This window comes from Myxocyprinus asiaticus, chromosome 33, assembly GCF_019703515.2.
Source record: "Myxocyprinus asiaticus isolate MX2 ecotype Aquarium Trade chromosome 33, UBuf_Myxa_2, whole genome shotgun sequence".
Classification (NCBI taxonomy): domain Eukaryota; kingdom Metazoa; phylum Chordata; class Actinopteri; order Cypriniformes; family Catostomidae; genus Myxocyprinus; species Myxocyprinus asiaticus.
Window position 1 is genome coordinate 9,934,528 of NC_059376.1, and position 24,828 is coordinate 9,959,355.

Below are 24,828 nucleotides of genomic sequence, written 5' to 3' on the forward strand. Positions count from 1 at the left end.
CATGGATGATTGTTGGTGCCAGATGGGCTGGTTTGAGTATTTCTGTAACTGCTGATCTAGAATTTACTCAGAATGGTGCCAAAAACAAAAAACATCCATTGAGCGGCAGTTCTGTGGATGGAAATACCTTGTTGATGAGAGAGGTCAACAGAGAATGGCCAGACTGGTTTGAACTGACAGAGTCTACAGTAACTCGGATAACCTCACTGTACAATTGTGGTGAAAAAATATAATCTCAGAATGCTATTCTGAGATGCAGGATGGTACAGTTTTGGCAGCACGAGAGGGACCTACACAATATTATGTTGTGGCTGATGTATATTACTGTGCCTTTTATATTCTCCTGGCATTAAAAATAGTGAAATTCGGCAGTTTGTTTGGACTAAGCTTGTAGTAAAATATCACACAAAAAGACTCTTCAAATGCAATACTTTACTACGAGTCTAGCCAAAAGAATTGCCGAACTTCACTGATATTTTTATCGCAAGGATGAAATAACACAAAGTAATCCTATAACGGTACTCTTTTTCTCACCACGCACAAGAAACCCTGAATACAATACAAATGCAATTATTAAATAAAGAAAAGATTGCAAGCCCGTGTTATGCATGATATTTTATTAATGTACATTATTCCACATGTATTATATCACTGTTCCCTGTGTTTTATTATCCAGGCATTAATAAAGAGAAGCTGGGTTCGGGAGTCCATTTGGAATATACTCGTAACACAATGCATGCATAAATATAAAGACAGAATACAAAGGACGAATGCAACAGCACTCTTTACTCATCTCACTTGGTCAAAAAACACATTTTAAAATCCTCAAAATGCATCAAAAACATGGAAAGAACATAATACAAGTTATGCCAAATTAGGTACATAACTGCCTTAACTGTGTTAAAAATATTAATCTCATGCATTGACGTCTGAATGCTTAAAAGGTCCATGCAGTAATCCAGAATAAAAAATTGTTGCAGAACAGCGCCACCTACTGCACAGGGGTACAATTGTTTTTCAGTTCGGTCCTGACGTGAATAGACCTTTCATCGGCAGTTTGTCTTGCAAATTTGTCACGGATTTGGTGTGAACAGGCCTTAAGTGCGTGGTCTTGTTGTACAATTGATCTTGCGTTCATGTTGCTACTCAAAGGGGCGATAGAGTTTCATTCAGATGTCTGTGCTATTATTATTCGGGCGGCTAGGTAAACATACTGACATTTGTACGGCCATGTCCAAACTAATATATTTTTTCATTGATTTTGTTACATTTATGCCTACCATCCACATTGGAACAGCATTTTCCTCCATCAAAAACGGAGTGTTTCCAAAACGAGTTGAAAACAATCTTTCATCGCTAGAAGCGTTTGCATTCATGTACTTTCATAGAGTATGTTTCGGGCCTATGAATAATATGACAACAGGGCCATAAAGACAGGAATCCCCTGTTACATATTTTATAAAATGGAGTCTTACATTTTATTCTTGGCCTATAATAACGTGTCAATACCATAAAGCTTTTATATACTTTGTAGAGCTGTCAACATTAACGTGTTAACGCATGTGATTAATTAAAAATGTTTAACGCGTTATTGTTTTCTTAATCACGACTAATGTATTTACCAGTTTGACATTCAGTTTAGTGTGAGTTCTGAACCCTGGTTGGAATAGGGCGGAACCTTTGCGGTGTGTCAGGGATCATTACACTGACGCATACACCACAAACACACACAACAGTGATTGCGCATCAATGATCAAGTGATGGAGCAAGGACCTCTTAACCTTATTTTTTATCAAAACAAACCCAGATGGGACCTGTGAAAAGCTGCATTCATGTGACTCGCTGGTGTAAAGCATCAGCGTTTCCCCGGTGCCGTGTTGTGCTTCCGTCTTACCGGACATTTTGGATAAAGTTTAATTTACGTGTGCAATGTCAGCACTAAAAGCAAAACAAGAGGTTATTATTTGTGGCATGCAAAACAGAGTGAATCATGTGTAAGCGACTTCGCGATTGCTTTGGCAAAGTGGATAGCCACGATTAATACTGTGGAGGATGAGAGTTTAGGAGATTTAATGTCCATTGCAATGAATACTCAACCTATGGGAAATAGTTCTATCAATTAATCAACCTCCCACATAGACTTTGGGAAAGGTTTATTGTTACTTGAATTGGTGCTATTTTAGTGCATTTCTGTCTTTATATTGTCGAATACTTTGTTTGGAAAATGTTAATAAAACATTATTGTAACATACTGTTTTCTTTTCTAAGAAGGAACTAAATGCATTTTGACAGGAACATTTTATAAAAAATCAAATTTAACCACTTTAAAAATCATACGATTAATCGTGATTTAATATTTTAATCACCTGACAACACTAATAATTTGTTATGATGCCTACATTGCAAAGCCATTCAAATCATTATTATGGTGAGTAAATTATGAATGTTCATTTTTGGATGAACTATCCCTTTAACTTTTGCTGTGGTGAAAATGAATTATTCTTTATTCTTAATATATATTTTCCCAATAATTAGTTTGAGATTAGCGATGCACCGATGTATCAGCCAGACATCGGTATCGGCCGATAAAAATAAGTATCTGCACTATCAGACATTGGATGATTGTTTAAAAACAGCCACTTATCAGGCTGATTATTTCTTGTCAAAAGGGAATGAAAAAAACGTATCAGACAATTAGTCATGTTTGTGTTGAATTACTTTGAACTGGGTGACAATGACAGCAGTTGCAATTTGTAAGCTTTGCACTGCTAGAATTACCGATACAATTTTAAACAATTGATTTGATTAATCACCTTAAAGTTCCACACAGCAAGGAATATGCTAAATTTGTTAAAGCTAAAGGAGGCTACTTCAGCTAAAAAGGAACAAGCTTCAACATTCAGAATTCAGTGCGAGTTAAAAACATTCAAGAAATTAAGTAAGGGATAATGTACAGTCAGCCAGTTGTTACAGCAAATAAACCCCGGCAGGGTTTCAGGAACCCGACGCGAAGAGGAGGAGTTCTGTTGGCGTCAGAGTTCTGTTGGTGTTTTTTTTCTAAGTAATGAACGTCTGACTGCCCATTATGTATCTTATTACGAGAATACTTGCCAAACAAATAAATGGACATGAAACATTGGTTGGATTTGGAATTATTTTGAGCTTACTTGCAGAGATCACACAGTGATCCGAGAATCAGCAAAGATGGCTCGCAATACCCAGTTGAGTGGTCTGAGACTTGGATGTGACTGAAAAATATCAGACCGCTAGATGGTGCCATTGACCAATCAGAAACGAGTATTCCAGAGAGCCGTGTAACAAAAAAAAGAGTTAATGTGTTTCAGTGTTTTGTTTATAACTGAGACCAGTTACCCTGAGACATGGAAGACATGTAAAAACAGAATGAAATTTAAATAACTTTATTCTCTACGTTGTGTAATTAATTATCAGTAATTTCAATCAAGGTAGCATAAAAAAAACATAGAACCACAATTCTATCGGTATTGGCAGATGTTTTTGTAAATAACTGGATGTCGGTATTGGCACACAAAAAAAATAAATAATAATAATTAATAAATAAATTTTTTTAGTGCATCCTTATTTAAAATCACACAATATTTGGTGGACCCCCTAATGAAGACCCCTGAGTCAGAACCAAATTGGTATAGGACAGTTTTAAAGGGCACACATTAATCCCTGTCCAAACTGTTATGGATCTACGTGAGAAATAACTGCATATCAGAGTTCGACGCAAGCCTTAATTTGTGTCTGAGAAACTGTCCTTAAGAATCACAGCCACAAATGTGATTTAACTTATGTGATAGGACTAAACCACATAAAGAACTAATTTACTTTACAAACGAGGGATGTGTTCACACATACACACAAAAAATGTATAAAAAAAACAAGCAGCCTGTGCAAGATAACATTCAGAACTTCTGTGGGTAGCAAGTGACTTGGACTGTTCTTCAGTGATCGGTGTGCGAGCGAGTGAATGTCGGCTGAAAGCTTTCTTGACACGTTCCGCCCCTGCTCTTCCCCCGGCCCGTGAGTCAGGGGTCCCGCGAGAGACGCTTTGATGATTAATAGCCTTTAATCACATTACAAGACTCCAGGAGGAGTGGGCTGCCATTGAAAGCACTGGGAAATATAGCAGCTCTGAAACCTACACACAGAACATTTATTCATACTGCTTCCTGTATATCCTCTCACAAACTAATCCATTTCTATTATTTCCATTAAGTCCAAGGAGATTTAAAAAAAAAAATTATCTCCATCACTGTAAATGATTTCACCTTTGATGTGTTACAGCACTAACCGCTATGCCACAACACCAAAAACTATGATACACATACATTTCTTTTGAACGGTGGAAAAGGCTACAATCTTTCACTGTGTTTGTTTAAACTTCCTCTACGTTTGTTCAAATGGCTTGAGACTCTAATCAAAGACTCTTGACTGGTCGACAGTCGGTGGCACTTTGTGATCTATGAGAGCCCAGTTCCTGCCCAGTGCTGAATGGAAGCGGATACTGGTCTGTCCTGTTTATGGTGGTCTCACCACATGAAGAACTGAGAGGGGATCTATTTACAGTGAAGCACGTGGGGCTGGAAGGAAAAACAGTTCAGAGGGAAAAACTGCCTTAGACCTGTCAAAGATCAATCAAAATGGTCAGTGAATGATGCCGCCACACACAGGCTTAAGTGCAGGTATGGCACCATATTTATGTTATGCCCATGAAATAATCGGGATTTATACGTTTTGATGGAAGGAAATTCCAACCACAAAGTCTGCACATATTTTCCAATGAATTCTTCTGTGTTGTCTGTAAATATATTTGTGGAGACTGCTGCACCATTGTTTGAATTGGCTACCAATTAAGCCCGGTGCACACTGTACGATTTTGGCCATAATTTTGCTGTCTGAGACAAATTTCGGGAATCCTAAAGGATTTTTGTTGTCATAGGGCAAAAATGGCAATCTTAAAACGTTTAGTGTAACACGATTAATAGCCTTTGCGATGATCTTTAGCCTCCAACAAAGTTCTGGCATTTGTAAAATGTGACTGCTATTACGACGGCCAGATGAGATTGTCCGCTCCTTTCTCGCACTTGGAAAGAAACCTGCTCCGTGTCTGCACCATAGCAACATTTGTGCCCAGTTATCGTTCTACTCAAGCTCTTTCAGTGTTTTTTCTTCTTTTCATTTTATATAAAAAGTTTTAATAAATAAATAAGCAGAAAATACTTGGAGAAAAGTGTAATACTTCAGCAATATGAAAGCATTATTCCCTGAATTAAATAAATACAGTGCTTACAAAAAAATAAATGATTACCTTTTCATAACACGTTTTTTCTTTACAGTTATCATGCTTTTTCTTTACAACTTTAATTTCATTACTATTTTACTTTTAATACATTTACTTTAAACATATGTAAACTTTAGTTAAGATTCACACCACTCCAATTTAAAAAAAAAAAAAAAAAAAAGTTTGAACAATTTATATTAGTAAGTATTTATGGGACATTTGAATCCAAATCAGCAGATACAACTGATACAATTATAGAAATATACAGTACTGTGTAAAATTCTTAGGCACATAAGATGATTTGTCTTAAGATGGTTATTTATATCTTCAGCTTTAGTGTGTCAATAGGAAAAATACATTTCAGACTCCCAAACATTACTTTTGCAAATAGAAAAGATTAGAATAGAAGAACAGGGAGCCCTGCAACAGATGTCATGGCCCCCAAAAACCCCCCACTGAACATTGTGTCTGTCTGAGATTACATAAAGAGACAGGAGCAATTGAGACAGCCTAAATAGATAGAAGAACTGTGGTGAATTCTCCAAGAAGCTTGGAATATCCTATCTGCCAACAACCAAGAAAAACTGTATCCAGGTATACCTAGGAGAACTGGTGCTGTTTTAAAGGCAAAGGTGGTCACACCAAATATTGATTTAGCTTTTCTAAGTTTACTGGACTTTGTATGACATTAAGTGATAAATGAAAACTATTTATGTCATTATTTTTGAAGACATCCTCACTATGCAACATTTTTCATAAGTGCCTAAAACTTTTGCACAGTACTGTATGTCATGTGCATTATCCAAAGGGAATGTGCAAGTGCAATATAACCTATTAATAGCCTGCATGAATTTTCAAAATTTTGTGTGGCCGATAGGTTACTAATCTAAAAGATTAGAAAGACGTACTATAACCCACCTTTTTTGTTTTCCCTATGTGAATGCAGAAGTTTGTCATTTTTGGGCCACAAGTCTTTTTATTTCCACAATGAATCTTTGCTTGTGGTAGCTAATTATTACTGTAGGCTACCTCCCGCTCTCACGTTCATTCTCAACATCTGTAATTTTTTTGTATTTGTGATCATGCTGTCTTATTATAGGCCTATTTGACAAAATCCATCTTTCTTTTTAGCCTATGCTCGTGATGGAGTGGTATTGGGGCAATGGAAATGGAGATGTCCGGACTTCCGGGCAAATCTCTCCTTTTTGCTTCTATTCTGTAAAACTCACGTAACGGGAGTCACATTCACTGATCGGGACGATTGGGACCACAGTCGGCTACTATGTGTATTGTACAGTCTGACATAATGTCGCACAGTGTGCCATGGCGATCTCAGTGCGTTCATATCATACAGTCTGACCAGCAACAATCTTAAAGGACTGTAAAAAAATCCTACCAAAAAACCCATGTGGTGGACTCATTGATTTGAGATTTATGGCCCCAACTGTACAATGTCACATTAAAAAGAAAACTGTGGTTTGTTCAAGTGGGCATTTCTTGGCCAAAATAAGCTGCAAAGTGGACTAGTATTTATGCTTCTGGCACATATAAAAACATTATTTAACTTATTAAACGTGCATAAAAAAAGAGAGGGTATATTAGGCGTATAGAGTTTTTCCTGTCTCTGAATATATAGATGCTATTTTTTTAACTTTCAAATTGTGGATTAGTGTATAGACACATTACTCTGCATTTTCTATACCTTTTATCTATTATATGTGTAACTTAGATTTGAAAATGTTGAGAATGCATGTCACCAAAGAATGTATACAATAGAGTAAAATTGATTATTTTCAGTGCTAGTCCAGTAGTATAAAGGTTAAGGCTGTCAATTTACTGGTTTAATTAAATGTAATTAATTATATAAAAAAATAACATGATAAAAAAAAATAACGCAATTAATCATGCCCACAGATGCAGAAGTTAGTTCCGTAATAAAAGTACGGATTTTCCTACCAGGTGCACACACATGTACATAGAGCGACAATTAAAAATAGTGCAGACAGAATGCAAGAAAGCGTACTGTGAGAACTGGACGTACTCAATGCAGAACAGATTACTATCAAATGTAGGCTTGTTCAATGATATGAGAATAAAACAAACAGTACAATGAGTTCTTAAGCCACTGTTTGCATTGTCTAATCAATGCTTTTATTCATCTAGGGTGGCTGTGGCTCAGGTGGTAGAGCGAACTGGCCACTAATCGCAGGGTTGGTGGTTTGATTCCCGGCCCACATGACTCCACATGCCGAAGTGTCCTTGGGCAAGACACTGAACCCCAAGTTGCTCCCAATGGCAGGCTTGTGCCTTGCATGGCAGCTCTGCCGTCATTGGTGTGTGTGTGAATGGGTGAATGAGTCACAATGTAAAGCGCTTTGAAAACCGCTAAGTTTAAAAAAAGCGCTATACCATTTACAATCTGGCAACAAAAATGCAATTTATTTCAAACTGAATTTCAATCCATTATATATTTATTATAGGCCCCATATATAACATTTTTTAAAATTTGAATTATAGGGCATTATTTATATGAATTATCTTCATTTGGGGGCCTTTCTCCGCAAATAATGTATGTGATTAATTGCGGTAAATTTGATTAATTATATGCAAGTCATGCAATTAATTCGATTAAAAATGAATCTATTGACAGCCTTAATTACAATATACTCTGGATGGACTTATTTAGAAAACTGTAGCAAAGCTTTGTAAAAACATGAGCAGAACGAATTTTGGTATAAATTGTTTGTTCTTTGTTCTTAAATCGTTGGATTAAACTATATCAGACAATTTCTGTATGAATGGTTTAACAAATAATGCGTGTTTCTTCAACTTCTGGTACTTTTAGCACAGTGGATTTCTAAAAAGTAAAGTCTCGTTAAACATTTTTCACTCTCACTAGTTTTTTGAAAATTCACACAGGTTTCATTTAACACATCTCAAATTATGTATTGTGTTTAACAGAAGTCTATGGTGGAAATGCTGCTAATGGAAATGACATTTTTAAAGATGATAAAAAAAAATATAAAAAAAAATAAAAAAAATGTCCAACTCCTTTCACACCTTTTGCCAAATTTGGCTAAATAACAGCTTGATTGGAAATGTTGGCAAATTAGAAAAAAAATTGTGCTCTCAAGTAATATTTACCTTTTTATGTTTTCTTCAGAAATCACCTGGTCTAATATTTCATCTCACGGATGCTCTTCACAGACACTTTTGTGACATTTGAAAGAAGTTATTAGGTGAAAAAGTTTGGTTGTGGTGGAAATGTGGGACAGTCGTAGTTTCTGAAAATTGATAGAAATAATTTTCCCACAATAAATATTGAAACAGTTTGTGTTTATAACAGTAACCTATTAGTAGTCTATTAAACAAGTAACAATTTGTACTTTTTATAATGGATTTTCATAATTCAAAATTTAACGTCTAGGTCTGCGAGAAGGCTAACATATTCAAATCTGTTCGTAAAAGGCATTTTAAAAGTATAAAAGATGAATGATAAAGGCCAGGTAAAAAGTTTCCAAGTGAGTTTAAATATGCCCATTATGTTACAAAAAGAAAAGTTAAAATCTGTTCGTTTTAACACAAATCAACCCCTGGGACATGAAAGTGTCTGAAGTTGAAGAAACACCCTTATACAGAAAAAGAATAATTTTCTTTTAGATGCACAGAGAAAATAAAGGTGCTGGAATAGCTGTGCAGCACGAACAAGGTCAAATCTATGAACAAGAACGATTGACACATGCGTTGTAGACAGCTCCATTGATTATAAAGGGAGCGATTTAGATTTGTCTCGTCTTTACGCAACACACACATACAGCATAGACACGATGCAAGTCTTGCTGCCCAGATATAGGATTTGATTTTATATTGCACATATTCTTTTATGGGGCCAAAGAGAAGACCTTGGGCAGGAAGTCATGGCTTAAAAAACTCCAACACACTGACGTGGTATCTGTAAAATCAGTCTGCTTCGGTGAATTTATGCTTGTTCTGTGTTTGTCCAGGATGAATGGGACTGTATCTCTCTTTTTAACTGTTAGGCAAAGCTCTATTAGCCCTGTCCCCTGATATAAGGCTGTGTGTATGAGTTTGTATGAGTCAGCAGGATGAGGGACTCTCAGCATGACTGAATATTTGGTGAGTCAATCTGTGTCCTCTCTAGGACAGCTGGAAACACAAACACACTTTCTAATCTGTCCTCCATCAGATACGAGAGGAGGTAATGTCTCCCACTCCTACAGTAATTCAGATTTATTTGGGGGGGGGGGGGGGATTTTTTCCCCTTTTTCACCCAATTTGGAATGCCCAATTCCCAATGCACTTTTAAGTCTTCGTGGTCGCATAGTGATTCGCCTCACTCCGGGTGGCGGAGGACAAATCCCAGCTGCCTCCATGTCTGAGACTGTCAACCTGTGCATCATGTGGCTTGTTGAGCGCGTTGCCACGGAGACATAGCGCATGTGGAGGCTTCACGCCATCCACTGCGGCATCCACACTCAACTCACCAAGTGCCCCACCGAGAACGAACCACATTATAGTGACCATGAGGAGGTTACCCCATGTGACTCTACCCTCCCTAGCAACTGGGCCAATTTGGTTGCTTAAGAGACCTGGCTGGAGTCACTCAGCACGCCCTGGTATTCGAACTAGTGAACTAGCAAACTCCAGGGGTGGTAGCCAACGTCTTTTACCACTGAGCTACCCAGGCCCCCACCTTGACATGGCATCTTAAGAATTTTGCATGTTTCACACATGCTGCAATGGTCAAAGATTGTTTTCTAGAGCATGTTTACACATAAAAAACAATTACCAAAACAGCACATACAGACCCAAGAACGCATCCTGTGTGAATGGCCCCTTAAGCCACCTTAAGTTGCAGCATCTACCTCTACCTCTGTCTGGTTTGTTTTATACAAGAACGTATATTCCGATATGAGTGTTCAAGTGGGTCAATTACACATATTTTGTTCTTGCCTTAAACTGAATGTGTTAACACATTAACTGTGAAAAAAATATGAGATTAATTATGAACAAGTGTTTATCCAATTGACAGCCCTAATTGTAATATAAAGTCTAAGGGCCTGTTCCAATACACCCACTTGTGGTTTTGGTCTTGCCTACTTGTCTTACGTATTTCCGGTGTTTGGCCAAAGTGTGCAAGAAGACGTGAAGAATGTGAGTGTGTGTATGACTTTTGATTGCATGTTGGGACATTCGTAGACTTAACGATGTTGGTCCCAGTTGCAACAGCAGTTTTTATAGTTGCACTCAGAAGACTGATTGTTGTTGGTAGCAGTGACTGTTATAGCCTACTTACAATAATAAATAACTGAATAGCTAACCCATCTTCTCATTTATTTTTACACTACCAGTTGTTAAACAACATTTACTAAACTGTATATTGTATGCCACACTAGCTGATAAATTACCAAAATCACCAGCAGTATTAGGCAAGAACAAACAAAATAAGTTGATTATTGGTCGAGAAGGATAACAAAGAGGTATATAAATACAGCATATTTAGTAATTATGTCATTCTGCTATTAGTCATCCCAACCAGTTGTGAACGTTATTGCGCTTTATGTTGAATATATGAATATATCCAAAAATAAATAAATGCTTCACTTACATTTTACTATCTGATTATAATAAATAACTTATATTGAAAAGCTTTCTTTGACATCATCATGGTGAAAATACACTGATCGCTCGGGAGGGCGGGGTGTGGGCTCCTGAACGTGATGAACTCTGGGATACACTCCAAAGCGGTATTCGGGCTAGTGTGGATTTAGTGCTGGTTAAGTGCACTGAGCTTTGGCATATTTTAGACATGGAACAGTCTTGAACACTTACTCGGCACCACGTGCACGTGCACTTAAGTATCAAGACTGCAAGTGTGGGTATCGGGACAGGGCCTAAGTACGAATATCAAGTCTCTGGAGTCCACCTACACGCTCTCTTTCATACAGAGACACCCTCGTCTTCCTCATCATAGCCGGAGAGCTACTGTTGGTGACTGTGTCTTAGAGTATGTGGGTGTTGGAGGTATGGTACACCAGGTTACTGAAAGTGCTTGAATGAGAGTGGTTAATCTGCTAGGCCTCTCTCACTCTCTCTCTCTCTCTCTCCCTCTGCTGCCCATCTGTCAGCTGAAAGGTTGGGGAAAGACGACATTTTCTGGCCTGATCTGAGATCAGCCTGATACTACATTCATGTGTTCATTTATTTATAACCTCTATTTTTCCACCAAGTGCCCACATCTATTTTTCAAAAGAGCAAATGACAAAAGTGAAATATAAAACAAACAAAATGTAGCTACAAAAAAGCTCAATTACAAAAGATTGTTGTTGGGAATGATTTCAGAGGCAGAAGAAAGCCCAAGCTTGATGTCATGGATGGAAAGAGGCCATCAGTAAAATGCCCCACAAGAGCTGAATGAAGATTTACCTTTTTTCCTAACATACTAAAGTAAACAAGTAACTAGTAATAAACTGGGCCATATTTGGTCATTTTGAGATTATCGACATATGACGATAACTGTGCTTGCTCTCTTTTGAGTCAATTCCAAATCTACAACAAACTTCATCAATGAATAAACACCGTTTTCATTTGTTTGTGGATTTTCTAAATCAAGACCTAATGTCTTATTTCATTTTCAGCCTGATCCTGAAAATTGTGTGACTGTGGCGACATTTTTGCAAAATGCATAGTCATTAATTACACGTATCGCGGCAGTTCTGCGGTGAATTGTCCAATGGGTGGTGCTAAAAGCGAGTTGAATGTTCTCCCAAACTGATGAGCTTTTAAGGTTAACCCTTTTTCGAGTTTTAAATCAACAAAACCGAACTCCCTACCCTAAATCTAACCGGTAGCATCATAAAAAGCAAATGTGAGATAAACAACACGATTGCTGAAGCAACCACGTCATTTTGTGGTGCTTCTATGACACTTTCAGCTCACATGCTCTTCAGGACTCATATACTCGTCCTTTAAATCACAAGGGCAACATTCTATCAGTTGAGCTACAGTGCAATTTGACCATAAATGTAGTTGGTTATGTATTGTAAACATTAAAATGTATCACCTTAAAGGCTACAGAAAAAGTATTTTGATGTCATAAGATAGCATTGTGTGGAGAACAAGGCAAAAAGTGAGTGTTTATGAACTGATAATCTGCTGTTTTACTTGGATTTGCTTGAAAGAGAATAAAAGTAATTGTTGCAGCGCCTCCAGTGTTCATTTCACCAAGGCACTGCTGCGATACGTTCAACAAGCCACATTTTGCAAAATTGTAGGTGTAGCAACATAATTCTGATAAAATATTTGTCCATTGCAGTAATTTTGTTCAACTCTCACAAAAAAGTTCCTCTCTTTTCAGATTTTTTAACTGGGTCTCTGATATGAGCACCACAAATCAATGTGTCTGGCGCATGTGAGTTTACCAGTACACCAATCATCTTCTCGTTGTCTCGTCTGCTCTCTGGCGTTGTCTCTGCTGGTCACGATGACTGCAGACAACTTCCCATTTGGATAATCCACCTCAGGCTAATCAGTTGACACGCAATGAGACCTTATTACCACACTTAACACACTGCATTCACGCATATTAAGATTCATCTCCTAAATTAAACAGGCAAACAAAAACCGAAGCAAACAGCTATCGATGATGACCGTGATACTTTTGCTTTTTTGAAACATCATTAGTGCTGATGTTTATGCAACTACACTATAATTTAGTTTAATGTCTACACATATCATATTATGTAATACTAGATTAGATTGTGCGTGTGTCTTCTCTAATACACGTACAGTGGCCCCAAAAAGTATTTAGACACTCAAGCAACACTTGTATGCAATGACATATACAAATTTCATTGGAATATTTAACAAACTACAACACAAAGTGCCAATTATTTTTGAAGAAAAATGACATTTTTTTTTTGCAAGCAAAACATTTCACAAAACATAAGGTTCCAAAATAAAAGAAAAAGTGGCTAGATGATCTCCACCTGTGGTTACTCTGTTAAGACACCAGTGTGAACTAGAGGGGAACTGGCTTCATATACCCACTAAAAATCACCAGTTGCTTAAAAGTCATTGTAAAAAACAAAAGTGAATTTCTGAAACAAGGGCTGTTTTTCAATGTCCGTTCTAATGTTCTTATGTTCTTTTGAACTTGTTTGACATCATCACCCACCTCCAAAAAAAGAAAACAGTTAAGAGGTTTTTGAATCTACAAAGTGCAGCACATCTCAAAACTCGCATAGAAGGGTTTTACGTCCTCATGTCTTCCGAGTTTGCTCTTTCAGGTAATTAGGCATGACTGATTTTCAGAGAACACGTTCTTAGCATTGAGAAACACCCAAAGTCTAGCACCAATTAAAGGCAGATCCCGCTTGGTTTGATATTTTGTTATCTAATTTAATAACATTTATATCTTTTTAAGTATTGCTAAAGTGTCCGAATACTTTTTAGGGCCAATGATGGTATAACCACAAAGTACATAACAACATGAGCTATTGTGAACCTCCAGATGTGTCCACTGTAAAATTTGACATCAGGGAGGAGGTGAATGTGTACTGTATTTTCCAAATCACATTGTTGAGAGAAAAAAAAAAAAAAAAAAACACACAGAGAAGTCACATCTGTTTATAAGTCGCTCTGACAGAGGTTGCAGACGGCAGGCACTAGGACTGAGTAACCACAGATTGCAGTCTGGATGATGGGGCAGGGCAAAACTTATGACAAGTGTTGCCCCACCCGTAAATACCGAATAGCTCAGACACAAGGGGCAATTCAAATATAAAACAGTAGAATGATTTAGGAGGAGGGAGAACATGAGGACGTTGTCATTGTGTGAGGTGAGAGAAACTGGTTGGTGTAAATTTAATTAATATATTTAAAAAAATTAACGCAATGTTCGAGAATTGAATGCAGCTTAATAGCTTAAGCATAGCTAAGTGTCATTCACAGCAAATGAAAAGCACCATACTGTCTTTTCAGAGACAGAATGTAAGCAGTAGGAGGCATATTATAAGATGGTTTTCAATACATTGGCAGCTATATTAAATTGATAAAACTCGCTCACAGGGGCAGAAGGAGAGAGGCCGATACGTTTTTTTTTTTTTCAGCAGCAGCAAGAGGCATATTAGAAAATGTCCGCTATCATTTTATTTGGCTTGCAATGTAAAGTTCACTTGCATTGCAGAATATTGAAGTGCTAATAAAAAGATATGGCAAACTCATCTCATGTGTCCCTCATTTACCTTTTAATAAAATACGTATGTGGGCTAGTATGTTGGTTCTTTTATTTTTTAAACCTGAAATTTCATTCTTAAGCTTCTGATGTTAAATAACATAACACTTATTTGCTATGCATATCTGTGACCTTAGGCATTAAAAATCCAATCAAAGTATTTTAGCTGCATAATAGTAGTCAGCTGGAGCTGTGACAATTCTATGCAGTATTTATAAAAGTGGAAATAGTTCAGCGTCCATTTCAACAACCTTTCCGCGTTTAACCAAACCTATAGCAGCAGAAATCTTTAAGTGCGTCCCATGCAAAAAAAGGGACGAGCGAGCCTTTTCATGTTTGTTGACAGTTTGTGAATTCATTTCGATATTGTAATTTATTTATTTATTTATATCCCCTTTTCTCCTCAGTTTGGCATGCCCAATTCCCACTGCTTACTAGGTCCTCGTGGTGGCGCGGTTACTTGCCTCAATCCGGGTGGCGGAGGACAAGTCTCAGTTGCCTCCGCTTCTGAGATAGTCAGCCCACGCATCTGGTCACGTGGCTCGCTGTGCATGACACCGCGGAGACTCATAGCATGTGGAGCCTCATGCTACTCTCCGCGACCCACGCACAACTTACCACACGCCCCATTGAGAATGAGAACCACTAATCGCGACTACGAGGAGGTTGCCCCATGTGATTCTACCCTCTCTAGCAACCGGGCCAATTTGGTTGCTTAGGAGACCTGGCTGGAGTCACTCAGCACACCCTGGATTCGAACTCACGACTCCAGGGGTGGTAGTCAGAGTCAGTACTCGCAGATCTACATGTGTCGCCCCACCCCAGTTTGTCGCCATGCCCCCATCCTCCAGAATGCACTCTAGAGTACCTGCTAGGACCCGGGAGCAGCCGCCCCGTCAGACGCGCTCCGTGGAGATTCCCTCAGGATTTACACATTGTATCAATGTATTTTCAAGGGTTTTTTAATCAAGAGAATCTGCTTTAAGTAATCATCTATATCAGTTTTTTCATATAATGTTTGTGTTTCATGAAAAATATGCAACAAATAAGCCACATCTGTTGTAACTATGCTGTGCACAAATAAACGGCTTTTAGCCTGTGAGTAAATTAATATGCCTGGTGCATTCCATTCAGGGGCGTAGATTCCAGGGGGGATGGGGGGGAGGTAACCCCCCAATAATCAAAACAAGCAAGGACAATCCATGATCAAATGGAAACATGTAGATGCTTCATATTGCAACCCCACCCCCCCGTCCCGCCAATATTCAAGCCAAATCTACGCCCTTGATTCCATTCATTTATTAACTTTAGCGTCTGTCTATCTGTGGACATTTCTGATATTTGAATGTGAGGAGTGAGGAGCGGTCTATGTTAGAACAATAATGTCATGATGGGGCAGAATATTTAAACTGGCTGTATAAAATAATTTGTAAAGGCAAAATACTCTGAACAGGGAACTTTAAAACACTATTCTATCGTCTCAATACTATGACTGATGCTTTCATCTGTTTGTGTGTAAGCTTAGGCCTTTGTGATTTACTGTGCTGTGTGTTTGACCGGCCGACATCAGTTTCTACTAAATTATGTCACTTCGGACTACAAGTCGCAGGACCTTTCAGATGATGCAAAAAAACTTGACTTATATTCTGGAAAATACAGTAAGTACTAAAGATGAGACGTGTGTGTGTGGTGTGTGTGTGTGTGTGTGTGTGTGTGTGTGTTATATTGAGCTAGTTAAAGGAATATTCCAAGTTCAAAACAAGTTAAACTCAAACGAATGCATTTGTGGCATAATTTCATTACCACAAAAATGTATTTTGACTCGTTGAGTTGTTTAAATTGCAATTTTAACAGTCATTTTAGGGTTTGTTGACATTACATCGTCATGGCAATAAAGGTGTAAAACTGGATATAGCTTTACACAGTAAAGGTTAGTAAGTGATTTTATCACACTAAAAACATGTTTACATGCACATTGTTTGTCTTGTGGCTATACTTTTGAAACAGTGAGTATTTTAACGTTCAAAAACTGGCCCCCATTCACTTCCATTGTAAGTGCCTCATTGGAACCCAGATTTTTGCTTTTTTTTTAAAGAAAAGGAGGGACAAGTCAAAATACATTTTTGTGGTAATCAACATTATGCAACAAATGCTGTTGATTGAGCTTAACTTGTATTGAACCCGGATTATTCCTTCAAAGCAGAGCTAGACTTGGCCTTTTCCTCTTTACTTCACACACTGAGGGGATAGTTCACCCAAAAATGAACATTCTCTTATTATTTACTCACCCTCATGATATCCCAGGTGTGTATGACTTTCTTTCTTCAGCAAAACACATTCAAAGAAAAATAGAAAAATATCTCAGCTCAGTAGGTCCTTAAAATGCAAGTGAATGGAGATTTCTCTTTTGAAGCTCCAAAAACCACAGACAGTCAGCATAAACATCATCGATATGTCTCCAGCTGTTAAATTAATGTCTTCTAAAGCGATACGATCACTTTTGGTGTGAAAAATTATCAATATTTAAGGACTTTTTTACTATAATCCAACCCGCCACGGCCCGTGTATTTTAAGTCTAGGCCTTAAATGCGATTCATGCTATTAAGAAAACACTGTTTCACAATGAATAAGACAGCGTACGCCCATCATACATTACGTGGCAGTCAACTAATAATAACAATTTACATTTTAAAAACACGTCCACGCACGAAAGCCAGAACCAAGGAGGTCTAATACCAAGAAAAAGCTCTCTAATAATACTTGCGATTTAAATTTTGCTGGCAATAAATTTTGTTTCGTCAGGGTACACGGTTACTTTTCAAAACTTGATCCGACACTGAATGCTCAAGCAGCCTAATTTACAATTAGAAAACTCCTGATGTCGCTATAACAATGCAAAAAGCACTTACCAATTTGCTTGAAGTGAAAATCTGCCCTCCTTTCCTGTTTAATTAATCAATCGCATGATCATGCAGAAGATCTCAGGTTTTTAAATCCATAAGGATCTCTTTCTCAATGGCAATAAAAGCAGTTATGACAGCTGACTCGTCAGCAAGATCTCGCGCTCTTCGCTTTTCAATTATGTACATCACTTAATGTGTGATTGCGTCACTCAATGCCAGCTAGAAGGCCTGGACTGGGACATATCCTAAAGACCACACCCACAAGAACAAATAAATCAATCTGATAGGCTGATGAATCTGACAATCTGACTTTAGATGCCTATTCACTTACACTGTTGAGGGTTCTGCAGAAATTCTGAAGGCCTGACGGGGTGGAGCTCAGACTCACGCGCTGCTTCGGCTAACAAGCTCGGCTTCGGGCATGCGATTTGTGAAACAGTTGTCACACTTTGCTTGTAAGCATTGAGGAATAAATTCTGATTGGATACATTTTTGGATAATAGTTTTTTGCTATTCATTTGTAGATTAATTAGGAGTTGAAAGCGATTGAAAATACATAGGTAAAAAGATAAATGAGAGTGAAAGGATGAAAAAATATTTATTTATTAGGCATGTTACGCCAGCAGAGAAGGCTTTGCTGGCCCTAAGAAATCGCCACTGAATCCAAAGCTTCAGGAGAGGGTGGAGTCCAAGTGGTCTCTCATGTGATGTATTACCGTTGCCATGAAACTGACATAATCTCACGTTCTCCACTCGGTTGAGACATCCAAGATAAGCACACAAACACACCACTGTGAGTAAAGAAACAGACAAATACAAATCTTAACCAAAATCAACCAAGCTTCTGTACAGCATTTCTCCTCCTCACTTGTAAACAGCGCTGCTCTTCCGGCTGTGATGCACGTGCGTCAGTTCTTGCGTGTTTAAAACACCAATGCGATTACATAACACGCACGTACCGCTCCTGACCGGAAACATGATTTAGAGTTTAAAAAAATACTTAAATATAGATTTTTTCACACCAAAAGCGATCGTGTAACTTTAGAAGACATTCATTTTACTGCTGGTGTCGTATTGATGACGTTTATGCTGACTGTCTGTGATTTTTAGAGCTTCAAAAGAGAAATCTCCATTCACTTTCATTTTAAGGACCGACTGAGCCGAGATATTTTTCTATTTTTCTTCAAATGTGTTCTGGTGAAGAAAGAAAGTCATACACACCTGGGATATCATGAGGGTGAGTAAATAATGAGAGAATTTTTGCGCCCACATGCACACGCGCGCACACACACACACAGACACACTCCCTGAAATACAACACAAACTCCTTAAAATAACACACAGAGTCTGAACAGCAGACATAAGGAAGCAGGATTGAGGGGTTAATCACATTACAGAGAGGAAGTGTGTTGAGAGAGAGTGTATGAGCCGTGTTTTTGTCTGTGTGTGTTTGTGTGTGTGTGTGTTCTTCGAGGTTAATCACATTAGATCTGGGTGGAGGGAGCGTCAGGTTTAAAGTTTACTACCGTGTGTAAGTGTCTGTACACTCCCATTTCATCATTATATTAAGCATTTTACAGTAGCATTTTATATTTTATCATGAAGTCCACTTATAAGGTCATAATTCTGTTTTAAATGACCCTCTTCTCTGAAACTTACTTAAAACAGTCTGTTTTTGCCACTGTACATTTAAGATTTTTCATGTAAATAACCTCTGTTTTGATTGGCTAACCTGTCTGCATTTGAAATGAGTACAAACGCACCTGCCAAGTTGCTGAATAGTGAGGGTAAACTTTACTAACAGTTGGGTCACTTTAGCGTGAGGTATTTTTTTGCACAAAATCCTGCTTCTATTTCACAAACAACACACTATCCAGCTTAAGCAGAAACAAAATGTGCTGGAATACCGTTGCGCACCCTTGAGTATATATTAAGTCACTGTCATTCTTTTCAGTGTAAACATCCCTCCTTTTGATGCAAATGAGGCTTACAGAATGTGACAATGTGAAAATTTTTTTTGCCTGGAGCACTTCACTTTTATTGCCTAGACCTGCTTATTCGTTAACTGAACCAGAGGAATTTACATGCACATGAAAATAAAATAACTACTGATACAAAGGTCTAAAGTATTGACACAATATTGTGAGCAAAATATTCGCAATAAACTGATGTATGGTTGTATGGGCATTTATTTGTATCTGCCTATTTAGAGATTATCACCATCAGCTGATAACTGTGCCTGATAAATGTGTCAGTTTCAAAATCTGCCGACACCCTTGTCAATAAATAATGCAAATGCTCTGTTTCCAAAAAAAAAAAAAAAAAACCTGATACATGATTTGATGTGAAACATCCATAACGTTCACATCCGTAACCCATTTTTATGGGTATTTAAAGAAAAGATGGCAGACCATTTGTTCTTTATACATAACATCGACATACTTTCTGTACAAAGCTAACGTATCAGCTTATTTGTATGAATATTGTTTGAGTAATATAAACTAAACCTCTAAAATGTTACAGACATGACACAGTACTGAAATGCAACGACCTCATTAATGTGGTTCATACCATTTCAAAAAGAAGCGCTGTTATGACAAAGTGAGTATATAATTCACAGACATTTCCTTGTCTATATGAAAAGGATTAGCATGAGTGAAAATAAAAAGTTACGTGATCCCTCTTTTGCAACCATAAAATATGGTTAGTTTAAAATGTTTTTTTTTTTTTTAGAAATGGTGCACGCCACATGTGAGGAAGATAAACAATACAACTATACAATACAACAACATAACACTATAATAAAGTAAAAAACAATGTAAATGAACCATTTAAAAGGGTTTTTTGTTCAGGGTATAAAATTAGAACCCACCACCCGCCAGATGCTGGTGTTTCATGCGCAGTGGCGGATAATTTTGCTCATCTATGAGTTCTCACTATTTCTTCTCTGTCAGTCATCTGGGAACAATTTGCAAGAATATGGTCATCTATGAGAATGCTGCATATGATCTCAGACCATGTCAGGATGCAACGACATTGGGACGACAGATGAATTGTCATGTGTGTCATAATTTAGTACAACCTCAGAAATGGTTCTTGAACAAGAAGTTTCTCATCTGTGCTTGTCTTCTCTTTAGCCTCCATTTGAATGTTGCAAAACTATCATTATGATAATAATAATATCCTGGTATTATATGTCATATTTTATTCTAAAACAATATAGTTCAAATTATATAATATACTGTATATACATCAAAAATCAAAGTGGCAGGTAGAATTGGGCATTCACCCGCCACTGTGGCAGGTGGACAAAAAAGTTAGTTTCATACCCCGGTTTTGTTCCTTTGCTAAAAACATTTTTTTTATATGGTATGGTTGACATTTCCGTGGAATTGGCATAATATTAATTTGTATTGTTCTATCATAATATGTAAAATGTGAGTTCTGTTGTTTAGAACTGCAAAAATAGGCACCAAGATGTTAGCAGCAGATCCTTTAAGTCCTGTAAGTTGGTTGGGCCTCCATGGATCGGACATGTTGGTCCAGCACATCCCATAGATGCTCAATCGGATTGAGATCTGGGGAATGTTGAGGCCAAGTCAACACCTTGAACTCTTTGTCATGTTCCTCAAACCATTCCTGAACAATTTTTGCAGTGTGGCAGGGCGCATTATCCTGCTGAAAGAGGCCACTGCCATCAGGGAATACCGTTGCCATGAAGGGGTGTACGTAGAGGTACGTGTCAAAGTAACATCCACATGAATGCCAGCACCCAAGTTTTCCCAGCAGAACATTGCCCAGAGCATCACACTGCCTCCACTCGCCTGCCTTCTTCCCATATTGCACCCTGCTGCCATCTCTTCTCCAGGTATACGACGCATACGCAACCGGCCATTCACATGATCTAAAAGAAAACATGATTCACCAGACCAGGCCACCTTCTTCCATTGCTCCATGGTCCAGTTCTGATGCTCACGTGCCCACTGTAGACGCTTTCGGCGGAGGACAGGGGTCAGCATGGTCACTCTGACCTGTCTGTGGCTACGTAGCCCCTACGCAGCAAGCTGCGATGCACTGTGTGTTCAGACACCTTTCTATCATGGCCAGCATTAAGTTTTTCAGTAATTTGTGCTACAGTAGCACTTCTGTGGGATCTGAGTAAACGGGCTAGCCTTCGCTCCCCATGCGCATCAATGAGCCTTGGGTGCCTATGACCCGGTCGCCGGTTCACAGGTTGTTCTTCCTTGGACCACTTTTGGTACGTACTAATCACTGCATACCGGGAACGCCCACAAGACCTGCCATTTTGGAGATGCTCTAACCCAGTCGTCTAGCCATCACAATTTGGCCCTTGTCAAAGTCGCTCAGATCCTTACGCGTGCCCATTTTTCCAGCTTCAAGCACATGAAATTCAAGAACTGACTGTTCACTTGCTGCCTAATATATCCCACCCCTTGACAGGTGCCATTGTAACGAGATAATCGATGTTATTCACTTCACCTGTCAGTGGTTTTAATGTTGTGACTGTCAGTGTATATATCGTATTATATCGGCCAATAGCCATCTTTTTCTGTAGATAACAGTATTGGTCATTAAAAATCCCATATTAGTCGATGACTAAAGGCAAGGGTATACTTTGATTTCCACGTGCCGTTCCATCTGGCGCACGTTCAAGCGCTCAGCCTTACAAAGTATACTCTTTTGACCGTTAGCCTATACAGTTGAGTTCAACACATGCACAATACAATAGCTTTTTAACTCTTTTGGCACAGTCAATAGGAGACGCATGCACCAATGATGTGCAAAGATTATGTAGAAGTCAGCGTATCTAGAAAAACTATGCTGCACATGGCCAATCCGCGAGTACTTTGCTGATGACAAAATTTGCGTCACACGCATGGTGTATACTTTGGCCTTTGCGGTTGAATTTTGGTGTGAGATTGAACTGGAAGTTTTCTGTGCAAGTGTGTTGCTCACCTGAGCTCGTATCAGAGCCTCAAAGCTGGGCTGAAAGTAGTCGACGCGGCTGTTGTAGAATTTGGGCATCTCGTCCAATAGCTGCTTGTTCTTGCCTTCAAAGTCTTCCCTGATAGGTTTCAGCTCTTCCCTGGCCTAAATGCAAAAGACACACACATAATCCAGCAATTAATAAAATCAATGACTACTCTAGAATGACTTGCCAGTTATTAAAGCATGCTGTTCTTGATTATCATTAGAATAACAACAAAAAGGAACGAGGCCAGGACATTCTTAAGGATGTGGAGGTGGGGAAGAGAGATATTCATGATGCAATCACCAAAGCACCACAGCAGAAAGGAAGGCAAAGCTGACTATGAGTGCTGATAACCTTTGGTAGGAGGTGACCAGTTTTCTATATCTATATATATGACACAGGACATGTGATCATGCCTGTGGGGTGATGCCAGCACACACACACTTAGCCAGTTCTTCTATCCTCTACGGTCCTGTTGAAGTTGAGTCCTTCAGTGCGTGTGTGGGTGGTGGGCTGCACATGTATAAGTTTTCCAGGCATCAGTCTATATCTGCATGTGCACGTATGGTCCTTCATGTCAACATATATATGCCTAAAGACCCAGAAGCGTGCAACAAAAAGAACAAACAATTAATGTTTGCTCATGATTGTTGGATTGTGCTACAGTGTGTGTGCAAAACCCAATTATCCGGCAGTGTGTGTTGAGCGCAGCCTCTTGAAAATGTGTGGCTGAGAGTTGAGAGGCTGTTCTCTTGCGTGGGTGAGCACGCTCGCATGTACATATGTGCTCTGAATACTTCTGCACCCATCCAGCCCAGCTTCCTTCACTTGTTGCTGCATGCTAAATTAAACCCACCAGAACTGTATGAGAGTGGACAGATTATAATAAACCCAATGACTCTGATGGTCCGGCACATGTTCAAGCATCAGCTTGAATAGTGTTCACAAGACTCAACACTGTCATTTAAGGGTTAAACTTCTGGCGCACCGCGTCATGTGACAACAGCATGGCATCGATATCCATGAAGCGCTCCTACAGGCGCAGTGCTAACAAAAGTGCCTCTGGTAAAAAACCTGTTAAAGTTTGCGAATCAATGGGTTCATCCAAAAGCAGAAAAATTTTGCTTTCAGTGGCTTTATATGGAGTTAAGATGAAAATAAGGTGCATTTCGAACTTCTCTGAGACCAGTGCAGACAGACAGCACACTGGAGGTTAAGTCATTCACTAAATAGGGACAAAGGGAGCAAGGGTGCATCCTATAGCTTTCATATGCAGCCAAGTGCATTCACTTCTAAAATCTGACCAAAAGTTCAGTTTCAGGCTTCAGATGATGTTTGGACCACTCAATATGTTTGGCAGACATGGGACAATGATAATCAGTAAATAGATTCAGAATTTTATAATGCAAAATTTTATTTTAACATGGTTGGCAGTGATTGCATATTAACAACGTGTGGTCTATTAGAACATGCATAACGTGTTCTTTTGCTAATGTGGCAGTAACAAATAATGGGGATAAAGTAACCTTCGAAAGTCTATTGATTTATTATTCAGGTAAGTTGCTATTAACATATTGACTTTATCTTCCTTGCTCAGCAATATTTTCTTCAAACTGTTGCTCTGACAAGACAGTAGATGACTTGAAAGAGAAAACTCACTGTAGAAGTGGACTGTTCACATTAATGATCGCAATAGCGTTGAAAATGCAATAGTTGAAAATGCAACGTACACTTGCTTTGTGTTATGAATTGCGGCCTGACACATTTTGAAACACAACTATGCATGAAATCGATCTTGTGTAGCTATATAAAAGTGTCTATATTCAGTACTAACTCAAGAGTTTTGGCCTTTATAGGTGCACAAGTTATTCCACAGGAAAAAATATGTCTTGTGAATCTTCATCAATATGTAATAACTTGCCCAGCCTCTGAAATGACTTTTTGGCTAATGTCACCAAGCTCTCTTATTTTTCATCCTCTCCCCTCCAACCATCTGACTCCATTCATCATCCACCTTTTAATGTTCAAATCAACTCCCAATTGGGAGGGACGAGTCGAAATAAATTTGTTGTGGTATTCAACATTATGCCACAAATGCTGTCGATTGAGCTTAACTTGTATTGAACCTGGAACATTCCTTTAATATTTACATTATGCTGTAATTGTTTTATAAAAGCATTAAAGGAATAGTTCACCCAAAAATGGTCAGTCTCACATCATTTACTCACTTTTAGGCTGTCTCATGTAGATGCACTCTATGCATGCATCAAGGCCGAGGAAGTGTAATCGAGCTTCAAATCATGATCATGCCAAGGAGCCTTCAGATGCCAAGATTAGTAGTGAAAAAAATGGTTGTATCGCTTCATGA

The 24,828-nt window shown here is 38.5% G+C and overlaps 1 protein-coding gene across 1 annotated transcript in view; it reads right to left on the reverse strand.

Annotated features, from left to right (window-relative positions):
• The window catches only part of bin3 (bridging integrator 3), an 87,852-nt gene that overhangs the window by 2,841 nt on the left and 60,183 nt on the right, over positions 1-24,828 (reverse strand). The window contains exon 8 of the mRNA XM_051668716.1: positions 22,445-22,579. Within this exon, the coding sequence (XP_051524676.1) occupies positions 22,445-22,579 (135 nt within the window). The remainder of the gene's footprint in view (positions 1-22,444; positions 22,580-24,828) is intronic.